The sequence below is a fragment of the Lissotriton helveticus genome, chromosome 5_1, assembly GCF_964261635.1.
Source record: "Lissotriton helveticus chromosome 5_1, aLisHel1.1, whole genome shotgun sequence".
NCBI classification, from domain to species: Eukaryota; Metazoa; Chordata; class Amphibia; order Caudata; family Salamandridae; genus Lissotriton; species Lissotriton helveticus.
The window spans coordinates 1962853408-1962869171 of record NC_136065.1 but is presented as its reverse complement, the minus strand read 5'-3'; the positions used below and the strand labels follow the sequence as shown (position 1 = coordinate 1962869171).

General features: G+C 43.1%; 1 protein-coding gene across 2 annotated transcripts in view; it reads left to right on the top strand.

Annotated features, from left to right (window-relative positions):
- The window catches only part of CACNB1 (calcium voltage-gated channel auxiliary subunit beta 1), a 627177-nt gene extending 611682 nt beyond the window's left edge, over positions 1 to 15495 (top strand). Inside the window, exons 13-14 of one of the 2 annotated variants that reach the window (XM_078645637.1) lie at positions 3417 to 3602; positions 8961 to 15495. In XM_078645637.1, coding sequence (XP_078501763.1) covers positions 3417 to 3602; positions 8961 to 9431 — 657 coding nt within the window. In that variant the 3' untranslated portion in view covers positions 9432 to 15495. Of the gene's footprint in view, positions 1 to 3416; positions 4312 to 8960 lie in introns of those variants that run through there. The other variant, XM_078645638.1, reaches the window with a different exon arrangement.
- The last annotated feature ends 269 nt before the right edge of the window (positions 15496 to 15764 follow it).

Here is a 15764-nt window from a genome sequence, read left to right as displayed (position 1 = left end):
TGGCTTCTTGCATTCTGTTGGTCAACCATGCACGCTGGCACATGAGGGCGCTCCAGTGGTGCCTCCGCAAGCAGTGGTATCAGCACAGCGGAGATCTCAGGGAGTCAGTGAGGATCTCCAGAGAAGCTGCAGCGGATCTGTCTTGCTGGGGCGTGGAAGGCAATCTGTCCCAAGGAAAGCCTTTTCAACTTCCCCCATCGGTGGCCACGGTGATATCGGATGCATCCACTCTCGGGTGGGGTGCTCATCTGGGGGATCTGGAGGTCAAGGACCTTTGGTCTCCAGAGGAAAGGTTGCTTCACATCAACCTTCTAGAATTGCGGGCGATAAGTTTGGCGCTCAAGGCCTTCCTCCCTTTCCTTCGCGGTCAGTCTGTTCAGGTCCTAACGGACAACACGACCGCGATGTGGTACATCAACAAGCAGGGAGGAGTGGGGTCACAGTGTCTCTGCAGAGAGGCTCTGCGTCTCTGGTCCTGGGCTCAGGACCATCAGATTTGTCTAATGGCGAATCATCTGGCCGGGGTGTTGAACGTTCGTGCAGACAGTCTCAGTCGGCAGTTCTCTGCCGACCACGAGTGGAGGCTTCACCCGGAGGTGGTTCACGACATCTTTCGGATGTGGGGGACTCCTCGGGTGGACCTGTTCGCCACTCACGAGAATGCGCAGTGCCTGTATTTCTGCAGTCTCCAGTATCCGATGCAAGGAGCCTTGGGGGATGCGTTTCAGTTGAGTTGGAAAGGTCAACTCCTTTACGCGTTTCCCCCCTTACCCTTGATTCCTCGGGTTCTGAGGAAGATTCGCCTAGACCGGGCCCAAGTCATATTGGTCGCCCCGGATTGGCCAAGAAGGGTGTGGTATACAGATCTTCTCCACCTCTCCTCTCACCCGCCGCTCCGTCTCCCTCACAGGGCAGACCTCCTCTCTCAGATGGAGGGGCAGGTTCTACACCCCCACCTCCAGACATTGCACCTTCATGCCTGGAGATTGAGCGGGGCAACCTGATTTCCTTTTCCCTCCCGCCTGACGTTGTGGATGTCATCTTGTCAGCCAGGCGTGACTCCACTAAGTCCGTCTATTCTTATAGATGGGCGAAATTTGTCTCGTGGTGTGGGGAAAGGTCTATTGATCCTTTGAAGGCCCATTTATCTCACGTTCTCCAGTTTGCCCTTTCTCTGGCGCAACAGGGTCTTGCCGTTGCTACAGTGAAGGGCTATCTTTCTGCGCTGTCAGCTTTTCTCTGTTTGCCTGACCAGCCTTCTCTTTTTAAGTCACCTGTGGTTTTAAGGTTCTTAAAGGGCCTTATTAATAAGTTTCCTCCTGTCCCTTTTATTGTGCCTCAGTGGGACTTGAATCTGGTCTTGACCTTTTTGATGGGTGCTCCTTTCGAGCCTCTCCACAAATGTCCCTTGAGGCTTCTTACCCTTAAAACGGTTTTCCTCGTTGCTATAACCTCGGCAAGGAGGGTAAGTGAGCTTCAAGCTCTTTGTCACAAGCCCCCTTTCTTGTCCATACATGCTGATCGAATGGTTCTCAGGACCAGGGCTGCTTTTCTGCCTAAGGTGGTAACTCCCTTCCACCTAGGACAGTCCATTACTTTACCTTCCTTCTATCCTCCCCCTCACCCTTCTAAGGAGGAAGAGAGACTGCACCGTCTGGACCCTAAGAGGGCGGTGTCCTTTTACTTGGACAGATCCAAGGACTTTCGTTTGGAGGACCAGCTCTTCGTTGGATTTGCTGGCTGCAAGAAAGGAAGAGCCGTCCATAAAAGAACTTTATCGAGATGGATCGTCCTCTGCATAAAGATCTGCTACTCTTTGGCCGGTAAGGAACCACCAGAGGGTATAAGGGCTCATTCAACTAGAGCTAAATCTTCGACCTCTGCATTGGCTAGAGGTGTGCCTGTAGAGGATATTTGTAGAGCGGCAACTTGGTCTTCCCTCCACACTTTCGCGAAGCATTACTGCTTGGATTCCAAGGTGAGGAGGGACGGTCATTTTGCACGCTCTGTCCTTCAGGATTTCCTGGTTTAGAAGAGTGGACACCCTCCTCCGGGAGTGAGGACTGCTGTGGGACTCTATTCACAAGGTGAGGAATCCACACGGCAGATGTATCTATCAGAAGAACAAGTTACTTACCTTCGGTAACGCTTTTTCTGGTAGATACAATATCTGCCTGTGGATTCCTCACTGACCCACCCGCCTCCCCGTTTGTCCACTCTTCTTTGCCAGAGTCACTGTAATGTAATGTATATATATATTTTGTTGTCAAGGAAATGTTCCAATTTCTTTCCTGCTTTTGCTTAACACTGTGTGTTTTGCCTTGATTATGGTGTACTGTGTATACTTGTATATTTCTACTGTCATTGGTCCGTCCGTGTGCCTCGATGGCACGGAAAAAAGGGCGGAACTGATGTCATCACGCCGGCGTGGGCCTGTTATAGGCGTCGGTGACGTCAGCGGAGTCGCGAGCGAGGTCGTGTCTCTATGACGTCAGGAGTCCACGTCGGCGCGAGGCTACGAAAAAAGAATTTCCGAATGTTGCTGACGCAAGGTGAGGAATCCACAGGCAGATATTGTATCTACCAGAAAAAGCGTTACCGAAGGTAAGTAACTTGTTCATATGACAGAAGAGAGAGGTTGGAAAAAGGAATAGAAGAGGACTAGCGAGAGGTCAACTAAAAAGGTTAGAAGATGAGAGAGGATCGAAACAAATGAGGCGTATGTAGAAAACAATTGGGAAGAGGACAGAGGAATAATGAGAGTAGATAGGGAAATTAAAGACGCCTGGGAAAGAGGCGAAAGAATGGAGAGGAGAGAAAAAGTGTGATAGATGAAGCGGTGTTAGGAAGGAATTGGAAATGGAGAAAGTAGGAGGACGGAAAGATGGGAAAGTGGAGGGATAAATGAGAGAATGAATAGGGGAGATGCCATGACATGCAGAAGAGACTAGAAAAACAATATAATGGAGGAAAATAAGCATGACGTTTCAAAACATGCCACTATAGCCTACTTTTGAGGAATCTCGTTATACCGTTTGAAAATCTGGGTGTCCGGAGATCCAGCTCAAACGGTATTGAAATTGAAAACTGGGATGGCAGGAGGAGGGCTGGCATTTTAGAGCTTGTGTGATGTCATCCTCAGAGTCTTAATCCCGACAAAGTGGCTGGCCACAGAACGTTTTTGACTGTAAATTATGAGTGCCATATTCATGCATAGGCACCATATGCCTTCATTGGTAAAACATCCATTTGTAAGTAAGTAGCATATACCCAAATGAATGAGATATCTTTATACGTGTTGCATGTCCATGTGTGTCTAATGTAACCTATATTGGGAAACTCTTTCTGTATGAGTAATGTACCCTATTGGTCTGCCATACTAACGCTCTGATGTCAATTTCATTTTTTCCGTGCAGGAAATGTTTGACATCATTCTGGATGAGAACCAGTTGGAGGATGCCTGCGAACATTTGGCTGAATACCTGGAAGCTTACTGGAAAGCCACCCATCCCCCCAGCAGCAATCCCCCAAACCCACTCTTGAACCGCACTATGGCTACTGCCGCCTTGGCCTCCAGCCCTGCCCCCGTCTCCAACCTCCAGGTACAAGTGCTGACCTCCCTCAAGCGCAACCTGGGCTTCTGGAGTGGGCGGGGAGACCAGGAGCAGGAGGAGCATGCAGTGTGAGGGGGGATGGGAGAGCAAGCTGAATGGTCGGGAGGAACACGCTAGAGAGGGATTAAGTGAGCTAAAGGAGTCAATCCAAGGCTATACATCATCACCTTTTTATCCAGGAGAATTGCTTTCCCAAAACAATGAATTACCTGAGATGCACTGAGGCAATCAGTGGGCGCCATTCCCGAATGTTGGCCAATAGGGTAGTGTACTTACTTAAGGTTATCCTGTGGAACAGCACCATTCCTTGCAGAAGGCCAACAACATGATTTCATTCATTAAGGTTAGTTGATTTGAGGGACTCCGTTCTTTTAGGCAAGCATCTCAATTGGCTCAATTCCTTAATGTTACGTATTCAAACAACTATGATACGTAAGGATAGTCTGTGGAATTATTCCATGTCTTAGAGTATAACACAGTCCCTTGCAGAAAGGTGTCACTTGAGAAAGCGGTGTTTTGATACAGAGTTATGTTAGCAAGGACAACCTGATTACTCCAAATGAAATGAAAAAAACATGCTGAGCTCCCTTGACTTGTGGTTTGGACGTACTGTATCCCTGGTTGAGAAAAAAAAGAGAATGTTTTGAACAATGCCTTTCTTTTTGTGTTTCTTTTGAAAAAAAAAATTCAATACTAAGACTCTGTGTTTTGTTATCTGTGTCCTTTGACTGCGTTTCCATCTCGGCGGCAAAGCTCCAGTCTTCAGCAAAACACTCCTAAGTAATCTCTAAGACAGCCTACAACTAAGTGGCTTCCCTGGTAAAGCTGCTTCTGCAGTGTGGGTAGCTTTTGGCAAGCCCTAGGGCACTTTTAAAAAACAAAGCTCATACTGAACCCGACAGTATTAAAAAAGACACATTTTTAAGACTGTTGCTGGGACCCTACCGAAAGTCGCATGGGAAAATATAGATGGTAGAATAATATTTTGTAAATGACCTGCACCTAAACTCAACTAGGCTAGAATCAGACTCTGAGTAGTAAATCACCCTGTTGAGTTTGGTTGAATTTAGAAATTAAATACAGGTGGACATTTTTGTGGGGAGAGATTTATCTAAGGTCGTGAGTTTTGCACTCCATATTTTGGAGTAAATGTATTGGCAGATTATATTTTGAGAGTTTTTATTTTCATGTGGATCCCCTACAAATATAAAATACATAAATGCATTACTATGAAAAGTCCTCAACCTCCTTTTGAGGTGTGCTTCTGCAGGATTGCCTAATAAACAAGAGCGCTTAAGATCTGGAAATTTGTGCTGTTAGTGGGTACCAGGCATAGGGTTTTCTGTAATTGTCAAGGGGGTCCTTCACTGGCCAAATTTACATTTCGTTACTCGACTTAAGATCCATTTTCTATCAACATGAGGTTAAGGAAAACTACTTTGTCTTTTGAATATTCCTTTTATTGTATGTTGCACCAAACTTGTCCTGTGGCACAGTGCTAAATTTTATATTTATATTCTTTAAAAAAAAGGAGTAACTTTAGAATCCAAGAAGTACGTGTAAACGTTTGAACGTGAAGGGCTCAATGTATTTAAAAGTGAAATAAGCGTAAACAATGGCAAGTTTGTGTCTATATAACTATATATGCATATATTTATATATATATATATGCTCCAAAGGTTGCCCACCTGGTTGGGAAGCACCCTGTGGCCCATACAGGGCATGCATCAGAGAACTGAAGTCTCCTGGCACCTATACAAGGTTTAATGAGCACAGCATGAACACTACATGCCCCACAAAACATCGCGAGAAATTGACGAATCAGTAGTCGGCAGTAGTGATTTGAATGTCTGTGCAAGCCGCTGGAGAACTGAAAGAATCGGCCTTTGAAAAAGCAAGCAAGCGAAACGCGTCAGGCCGCATCACATGAGCTGCTCAGTCCAAGAGGCATCGCTGGTCCTAAAGTGCTTCCCAACCAGGTGGGCAACCTTTGGAGCATACATATATATATATATATATATACATACATACAATCCTCTTTGCCACGTGAAAGAGCGAAGCACCAGTAGTTATGACAGTTGCTTCTTTTTGCACCTGTACACAGCCAAATTAAAGCATATAAGCTTCTTTGTAGTCTTGTTCACAATAGCAAACACCATTTTGTTTCAACAATGTTTTCCTACACCCATTGTGATCAATAAATATAAAATAATTTACTGTTTTACAGTACGTAGCATATTTGAATATTGATCATTGGCTCAATGTGTTTTTTCATTCACAACCCACTGGACACATTTGGTGACATGTGCACTGTTTACATCAAATGTTCATTCATTCCCAGAGTATCAAGTCTTCAAATCAGTCTATTCATCGATTCATCATATCAATTTCACAATCACACCCAAGTGGGCAAACTCACTAGTCAAATTTCAAATCAGCCAAATGGCACCAGAAGATAAAGAAGGGAGAATTATTTTTCTTTATAAATATACATGTAACTTCTCATTTCTATTCAAACCAAGTGGCTGTCTGCTAACTAACACCAATATATACCTTGAGTCTAGTATTCTTAATGCCCGTACTCTGTCTCCCTCTGTAATGTTACACAGCACAGAATCTATTACAAAGGAAGCCAGTAGGTTATGATCTCTACCATGTATTCGATGTAAGTGTCATGACATTGGATAACTGGGTTTGTTGTTTATAATAACCCTGATATTTTGCAGTATGCATTTATGTACTGCAGAAATTATGCTCCCTAAGTAACTTTTGGGGCATGGGCAACTCAGTATGTACACATTACAGTTATAAGACCCTTAATGCTTAATGCTGTTATGGAGAAGGAGGCGTGGAATGTATTCACATTCTTCCCTTGTTTGCTTAAATCACTACATTTTGTACAGCCTTGCATGGGCTTCTGCCAAGTCTGCTTCGGGATTCTGGATGACACTTGGCAATGGATGAACTATTTCACAGAGATTTGATATGATGCCGCTTGAATTAACAGTGTGTATCACAAAATGTGACCACTGTGGGATAAATTAGGAAACAAACATACTTATTTGATGTACTGGTTTCAAAATTTCAGCAGTGAAGGAATTAATTAATGGGCATTTTGCAGTGTGAATTATACAGCGTGCAAATGATCAATGTTTAAATACGCAGTGAACTGCAAAAGAATACTTCTCTTACGTATATTGATCAATATGTTGATGTTAATTGTTAAAAGAAAATGGCACTGGCTATTGTGAACAAGGCTTCATATTAACTGAAATGTGTTAATCTGGCTGTGTGCGGACGTAAGGTAAACGTACACTGATTCAAGCTCTGTGAATGCCAGGACCTCTGTCTTTCACGTTGTGTGCAAATAGGTGTAAGTGTTAATTGAACGTCTCATTCATTGAACACTTAAAATGGAACCAAATGTGCTAATCTTTAATCAAGTATTAATTCGTTGACCCTCGGAAAGGGAAATCTATTAGCCTCTTTACCAGCATGAAATGAAAATAGGGGTCCTCTTTGGAAGTTAACTTAGCGCGTGCAGCCCACCCTTTCTTCCTCTTACGATGCTTTGCTGCTGCCAGTGAGATAACCTTGTCGTGTTGGAGTTGACAGTCTGTCCTCTCCTGTTAAGCCTGGCAAAGTCTCCGATGCTGGGGTGCTGTATTACAGCTGTTCGAAACTAGAGAAAGCTGGCGCTGGCATTACCAGCATTAGGCTGGCACCTAAAAAAATGTAAGGAAGGTTATCTCCAATGCTGCATTGTGGGCATCAGTTGTAGCCTACTAGGGGGTCTGGCTACCAACTTAAATTTCCCACTGCACGGCTAAGCTCTAGAGAAAGATGTGTAAGACGTGCCAATTTCTATGGCGGGTTTGGTCCTAGAACTGAGTAATATTAGAAAGCAGCACTGTCACTGTAGGCTGTGTGGAAAAGGAAGACCAATATGCTTGCCAGCTTTGGCATCAAGAAGTCTGGCATCAAGAAGTCTGCCATGTGGCGCAGTTATGTATTACCCCCCACCCAACTTGACCACTTTTTAAAATTAATATCTGGGTCTCTTGCTCTGAAGACTGTCTAAAGGGCATTGCGCACCAACATTCTTCCCATGTTTGTGGTAAACTGCTAGTAATTCCAGACGCAAAAATAGGAGGCATGACACTTGAATCCAAGTCGCCCAGCATGAGTTCACCTGGGCATGTCTTCAGTTTCCTCTTTTTGGGGTAATGGATCATCCTCTCAAGATGCCACATAGTTGGCAGTTTAAATAATCGCTAATGCACCATGTTCGTAGGGCATGTCAGACGTCTCAGTGTTCATGGGTGGCCTGGAAAAGTTTACAAAAAGGCACACAGGAGCCTTGCTTGTTGGATCTACCTCTGTTACACTGTCTGATCTTATACACCTGACATCTCACTTTGATAGCATAGTGACAATGGAGTGCATTTGCTCTTGATCATGTCCTGTGTGGTCTCGGGTATGGCTCCTTGCAAGATCGGTAAACAGCGTGTTGCTTCAGTCATTGTGTGATGAGACAGTGCCCCAAACTGTCTTTTTCCATACGCATTCTGCATTTGTGTCTGCTCATTGTCCTGAATTGGCATGGTAAACATACCTGCATGTCTTTGTATCCTTGCATGCTGGCTACATATCCTATTGCTATTCACAGCAACTGCTGTGCGATATATATATATATATATCTCCTTAATAATTATGTCTGGTGTCTCACCTTCACCTCTTCTGGTGCCACAAATGTGCCTAGTCAGTCAGATTACTGCAGAAGAGGGAGAGAAGAGGTGAAGGACTTATTGCATTTAAGTTCCTCACTGCTATAAATAACATAAATAACGTTTGTTACTGAAAACAAAGATCAATGTTTTCAGCAGCTAATGTTAAATAAAGTTAAATTGCATTAGATAAAACCCAAAAAGGAGAAACGGGCAGATACTAAACCTAAAACTAGTACACTCATTCTTTTTTTATTGAATCTCCAGACAGGACGGTGGGTTCTAAAAATCACATCCAGCAACATCTAAATAGTTCTAACAGTTAATTTCTCTGAAAATCTGCATACCAAATGATCGATCCTCCATCACAGAGAGCAGCCCATGAAACGCTTTGTTTGGTTTGAGAACCTTTTGTTGTTTTGAGGTAAATGTTGAAAGTAAAAAAAAAAAAATAATAATTAAGGAGGCGATAAGTATCCCAAGTAGAATTCAGCTTCTGTTTGTGTAACATGCTTTAGCTTGTGATACTCTTGAGATACCAGATTGTCTGCTAACAGATTTGTCCTCTGTTCTTTTTTGTCTTTGCATGGTGTGCGAAATGCTTGCTTCTACTAACAAGGGGCCTTACTTGGTGCACGGGGACCAGCGGCCTGAATACACGCTGGACCAAAGAATGGGAATGCACGATTACCAGGAAGACTTGTGCAAGAGCACCCACCTCTGCTCCGGGCAGCTACACGGCCGCAGTGTCACCCGTGGTTTAATCAGACAGGAGACGTTTGACTCAGAGACCCAAGGCAGTCGGGATTCGGCCTACACAGAGCCTGGCGACTCATGCATGGACATCGAGACAGACCCGTACGAGGACCCTGAGCCAGACCCACGGGGGCCTGGAGCATACCGTGGCGGCCTCGTTCGGCACCAGCGGCAGGGTTCTTGGGATGAAGTGGGGCCTGACCAAGAGAATCACAACCGGCAGCCAAAGGGGCGCAGCAAAGCCCGAGACCGGTATTGCCAAAATGAAGAAGATGTCATGGCCAGGAACAAGAATGACATGGATAACTGGGGGCGGGATGTTTATATTCGTTAAGAGGCACTTGACCTCCAAGGCATTCTCTTTGTAACCTCCTTACCCTCCAGCGGGGTTCGAAATCTGGGTGGAAAGAACAGAGAAGGTAGAAGAACCTCCTCAACAGATCTCTTCCATTCTACTTCTCAATGGTCCTAAACAACTCTAAACATATCTCCGTATACCATCATAACCTCCTGTTAGCCGTTCCTACACCCTTCGGCCAAGATGTATCTGGTCAGTTTCTAGCATGGGATCTTAGATTGGCGTGCCTGTGTCTATTGCCATTTGCTGGATGGTATGAAAACACAGCCCCAGTTATCTCGGCAGCTGTACTTCTTTTAAAACCACCTCTTTGATCTCAATAAACCTATCAAACCTCTTTATTTTCCCATCCTATCTCAATTCCCTACACGATCTGGGTTTAGGGTATAGGCCTTTGCATGGCTGGTCTTCTTAGTTTAAAAAAGTACTTTTTCAATATCAGCATGCTTGTTTTCAATTTCAGACCGATACCAGCCTCTCACCATGACTGTGTCTTTTTTACCCTGCTCAATTTCCATCCAGTCTTGTATCACTTCTGCAAAGAGGCAGGTTTGGGAGATCAATATGAACCAACAGCTTTCCACCCCATCCCCCTGCCTTTAATGTAGCAATTTGCAGTTTCACTGTAACAATTCACGTTGGGCTGTAACCCCCGTTGTAAGATATGGCTGCCTGATGCTCAAACAGGCCAAACTTCAATGTTCCTGTTTTCAATGCAGAGAAACTCTACTTGTGATCTGCTTCAAACAAGGAATTTCTATGGGATTTAGCAAGAGCAGCCATTTCTGAGGCCTCTACATGCCTGCCGCATTATGAGAAGCTGTTGGTGACACAATCTGCCATGTCAGCAACTGTGCCAAGGGCCAGAGGAGAGCTTCAGCCCTTGTACATCCAGTGCCTGAAGCCTTTTGCTCATTCATAAGAATTTGTCCACGTATGCCCAGGGTGCCAGTCTGCTAAGCAGGCACCATTGCTAACGTGCCCTATATTTTGCTCCAGTGCCTCAGAGCTCCAGAGAAATTACAGTTTCCAAATGAAAAAAAAAAACAAATGTTAAAATGTGTAAGTGTGTACAAATTATAAATACTTTGTGGATGATTTTATTTTGGGACGGAAAGAAATGCTTTTTGGTGGGCTGGTGTGTATCACAATAATGCATTCTCTTCTAGCACTCTTTATAAATTTACTTGGTGCCATTCATTTCCGTGGGAGGGATAGCATGTATCTTTTACCACTCCCTAAAGAACAATACCCCTTGCCAAAGTAGGGAACATCAGTACCTTCGCTCATAATAACAGAGTGGCAGTGCAGAATGCTGGATCTTTATCAATACAGCAACGCCGGGACAGGCACCCCGCTGAGAAGTGCAGGGATTGCATGTGCCAGCATGCATTGGCCGCATGGTTAAAAATTAAAAAGAGGCAGTGTGTTGTTTTCCCTGCTTTTCCCCAATCCTGACAACACTGCAACAGTGAGATTTGTGTTTTTCTTTTACGCCATCATCCAACAAATTTGATGTGCTAAACTGAGGAGTGTGCGGGGTTCAACAGAGCCTGAACTGGTGCAGTACAAAGTATTACATTCAGAAACACACCCACTGAAACCAAGCAAATATTTAATTTAACTGTGTGTATTGCGATATAATTCAACCTTTTATTGACCACTCAACCCGCTCAAGGGGCCATTTCACCATTTCCTTTGCTAGTGCCAATGTGTTGCGGGTGGGAAAGACATGGCCCGTCTGGTGCAGTATGGCTTCAGATATATAGGAGGAAGTCTTTTGTTTGTTTCTAGACTATTGTGATCATACTTTGCTGCTAATTTTGAATTGACTTTTCTATCCATCCTTCTTGAGGAAGGGAAATATGAGGGGAGTTGGATTTTTAGACTTGTTTTGAGTACTGTGGTGAGAAACCATTTTGGAGGTGCTCTCTTTTGGTGCTGAAATTGAACTTCCCTGCTTGAGCACACCATGGAGAGGGGCCCAGGGCCAGCTGGAATGGATGAACAACCAGATGGAAATGAGGCACCATTATTGAGAATGGAGCTGAAGTTGGTTTGGAAACAAGCTGGGGAGTGTTTCAACACGCGATCAAGACAATGGAACAGATAAGGTGCATATCCAATGAGTAGGCTTTTTACCACCAGACGGTATCGAGAAGATCAGAAAGCAGCTGTGACATTGATGCAGGAACTGTGTGATTTGAATAGTGGTGTGTGTAACATTCTGTCATTCATTCTGTGATAGTCCATGTGAAGAGTTATCCAATTCTCAGTGCCCTTAATTTTTGATTCAGTGGGTGAGGTTACCAGTTATGATGACCTGCTTTCTCCTCCATGTTACTCTTCTCCAAGTCTGGTTTGGAAGATTGACAACTAAGTGCATAATGATTCCAGGACTACTGATAGTAAAGAAAAATTCTGCAAATGCATTTATTGCAAATGTCTGTAAAAATATACTTTGATAATTTCACTTTATTATTGGTGTATAATACACAAATGAGCCTTATACATTCATATTTATCCTGGCCTAACAGCCTTTGTTATCAACAGTAATGACCTAGGCGAACAGTTGTAGTATTACTGTACAGTTTAAACTTAACTGCAAAGAGGATGTTTGCCGTTTCAGTGCTTGCAATTTAGAAAGGGAGTCGTGTAAACTGTAAGTTGGTAAAGAGTTTATGAACAGGAAAGGTTTTTTAAGGTATTATACAGATCAAGATTTGCCCCCAGTATGTACAGAATAAAGGTTGCAGTTCTCTGAGCCCTTGTCTTGTGCACACCTACTGTCCCAGAGCCTGGAATCCCTCTGTCACTTTGTGTTTTATAGCCTTGTACTGTATGGTCGCTTTATAGCATGTGGCCAGCGTAGGTAAAGATGGCCAGATCCTCCAACCTTTTAGGAGATCCACATCCGATCAATTTACATACATCCAAACTATATGGAGTTCATGTACATATTCAGTGAAACACCCTGAAAATGTGGTATTAATTTAGTCCTCCTAGACCTATGTTGGGCATCCCTGTGGTAGATTATTCTAGCTGTACAGCTGTTTACAGCTCTTTAAAGACATACATTTTAATTAAACTTTTTTCACATAAAATCGCTGAGTAGCTCTTCTCACATATGCTTGTTTTACTCAGTAGTTCGCATTTTCTTAGGGCAGTTTGAGTTCTAGCTCCTTGATCCTGCTCTCTACTTTCTAACCCTTGATATCCGCCTGGCTCCATTTCGAGTTGACATCATGTTTCCAGTCCTTGCCTCACATTTAACAGTATAGGGAGATCTAGTCTTAGGTTGCTTCTGTTGTACCAGCTGGAAAGAAGCATCTGTTAATAACGACTTTTAGCCGAAGAGACAGATACTGGAAATGTAATTTGAGGATTATCTATCTATCTATCTAGCCTGTTGTTCTGTCTATATACATGCTTGTCAAGCTGTCTCTCATCTGTTTATCTGCAAATGCATCTAACTCACTCACTGTCTAGCTACATATCTGTCTACTTCCTATGACATTTAGAGTGGCATGGAGCTAAGTGGTAGTGCTTATCTAACACAACAGTGAAATTCTCAGATCATTTTGGATCCTCAGTTTGAAAGAGTCCTCCATGCCTTGAGGGTCCCCTTTAACACTGACAGCAAACTTTAAAAATATTTCTTGAGTGTTAGGTTGTGACTTTAGCCCCCCTATGTCCTATCTTGATTTGTTTTGAAATGTAGTAGAAATGTTCCACATGATGTTGTACACACTAGGTGAGCCCGCATCAAGACATCTCAAACACATACCATAGGTTCTCCACCTCATAAGATGGAGCCTACATCTGGTTAAGGTTAGAGAGAGTGTAAGCTGTGTGTGTGTGGAAGGGTGTAGAATTGAGTTCTAATTATGTAGCCAAAAATATTGAATATTTAGAAAATGTTACCACAGTACATGTATCTTATTCTCATTCATAATAGACCGGGTCATTTAAGCGGGAAATTGCGCTCCCAGGACTCCAGTTATGTGGGCACATATTACAGGATGCAGCTCACACCAGTGTGGCTTGGTTGAGATATTGCATTTGATGGTAGTGGAAAACAGATATTTTGTTGGGATTATGCAGCATATGACTAGGAACTTCTGCCGTTTTGGGCACACCTGGGACCATGTCGTACCCAAAGGTCTCACTTGTTCCCTGAGTGCCATCCTATAGGGTTGTGGTTCCTTCTAAGTCCCATGAGAATGTCGCTGCATATTTCTCTAACATTGATATTTTACCAATGCCACATATGTGTCTCCATTTTTGCTTTGTAATAAACTGTAATACATTATAACCAACCCGCACCACGTTTGTCCCAAATGCCCCTTGAATTCACTTTTTGAAAGTGACGCCTTTCCCTTCCTGTGTTTTATTTAGCAATACATACGTAATATATTTGCTTTCCTTCCTCAAAAACGTCTTTGTCCAGAAAGCCAATAGAACTTCCAAATACGTTACTCCCCTTAGTTGCTTTATGTGATTGGACTGTGGGGGGTGTTATAATTTTACTGTATGATGTTTGTAACAACGTATTACGGCCAGACATTGAAAAGTTCCCCATTAACCATGGCTATGCATTAACTAACTTTTCTTGTTTGGCATATTTGCGAAGTAGCCTCCAGGACCGATTACACCAGAGATGAGTTGTGGAAAGGCAATGGTAGTCCCAGCATAAATAACTGGAGGCTGCAGTACCTGCTCATAAATGTTCATGCATGGTGTTCACATTTAGAGTTGTTGGACCACTATTCCTCTTATATCTTTTCTTGCGATTTAATGTAGTTTCCATTCATCACTTTGTCAGACACGTCTCCTTTCTGCATTCTGAGCCCAATCGCTTGCCAATGCCTTCAGCAACGATAGTGAAACTATCCCACCTCTTCAGTGTCAAGTGTGCACGATTTTTAAGAAAGTTGAATATTAGTTTATTAAAATTCCCACACAGGCTCGGCCTGGGTCTCCTTCCTGCAATCTGAGCTCATTCATCCCGAGGTGCCTTTAGCAGTAATGGTGAAATTCTCCTGGCCCTTTAATGCCATGCGTGTAGGTCTCTGCTCACCTAGGAGATAATTTAACATGTTTTTATATCTCTGTCAAGGCTCTGGCCTTTTATTAGCCTGCATTCTAGGCTTTATCATCTGAAGGTGCCTTCATTAATGAGACCAAACATTTCCAGCTCAGCCCTTCTGTGCCAAGTGTCTGTAAATCTCTATTTGCCTGGGAAAGAGTTCAACATGGTTTTCTTTCAATTGATTCATACGCCCCAACATAGAGGCCACTTTTCGACAAACTCTTGCCAATGTCCTGCACTGCACCCTTTCTTTGAAATCTGAATCTACCAATTTAATGAGATTACTTGAAAAATATGGTTCTGACCTTTAACAAAGTATACTTAAGTGCTTGATATACATATATATATATATATATATGAGTGATAGTGCAGTTTCAAGTGCCATCTTTCATCAAATAAGTGCACATGTTGTACTGAAACTACAAAGATGTAATTTACTAACAGATTTTAGCGGGTGATTTCCCACCTAAGTTGTGCCGAAAGCCAGTGATCTACAGCTTCCTGCACCGCCTTTCAGTACTTCCCCCTTTAGACCTCCAGGCTTTTTTAGGATCTCGATATCCAGTGTCTCTCATGCAGGATATCAAAGTCCCACTATCCCAGTGTTACTTGTCTTTGTGCCTGCAGTTTGAGAGCCACACCCAATGTAGTAAGAGAGAATCAGTATACACAGATGGCTATCCGAAGAGTCCTGTTATTAAATAATCAAACCCCTTCTCTTGTAGAATACTCCTACGGGCACCCACGCAGTTTGGGCACTCGACCTGTATGGGAAGACCCAAACCTTTCCTATGTAGCATCATGATGTTCTATTTGCATTTTGCATAATAAAGTCTGTGTTCTTTTTCAATGTCCATGCTAAAGATGTGAGCGATTTTGAGAAGAAAAAAAATGTATTTATGTAATTTTATTTAACAAAAGAAAAAAAACTGACTTCATGAATGTTAACTGTTCTCCCTCTCGTCTTTATTTTTGTATTGCGTCATTATATTTAGGGTTGCTTGTGTCATACATGTGCTTGAATGGCAGTGCTGGAAAAACGGGTATATTGGTTACTAGTAGATGTAACAAGATGGTGTCTGTGTCTGTCTATTGCATACACGAAATATTTTAGAGGCAGTACGTCTGAAGTGGCTGCACTGATGTATCTGAATGATTTAAGTAACAAGAAAAGAAGCTTAGAAAAGAAGAAGTTATTTCGAGTGAAATAATAGTAA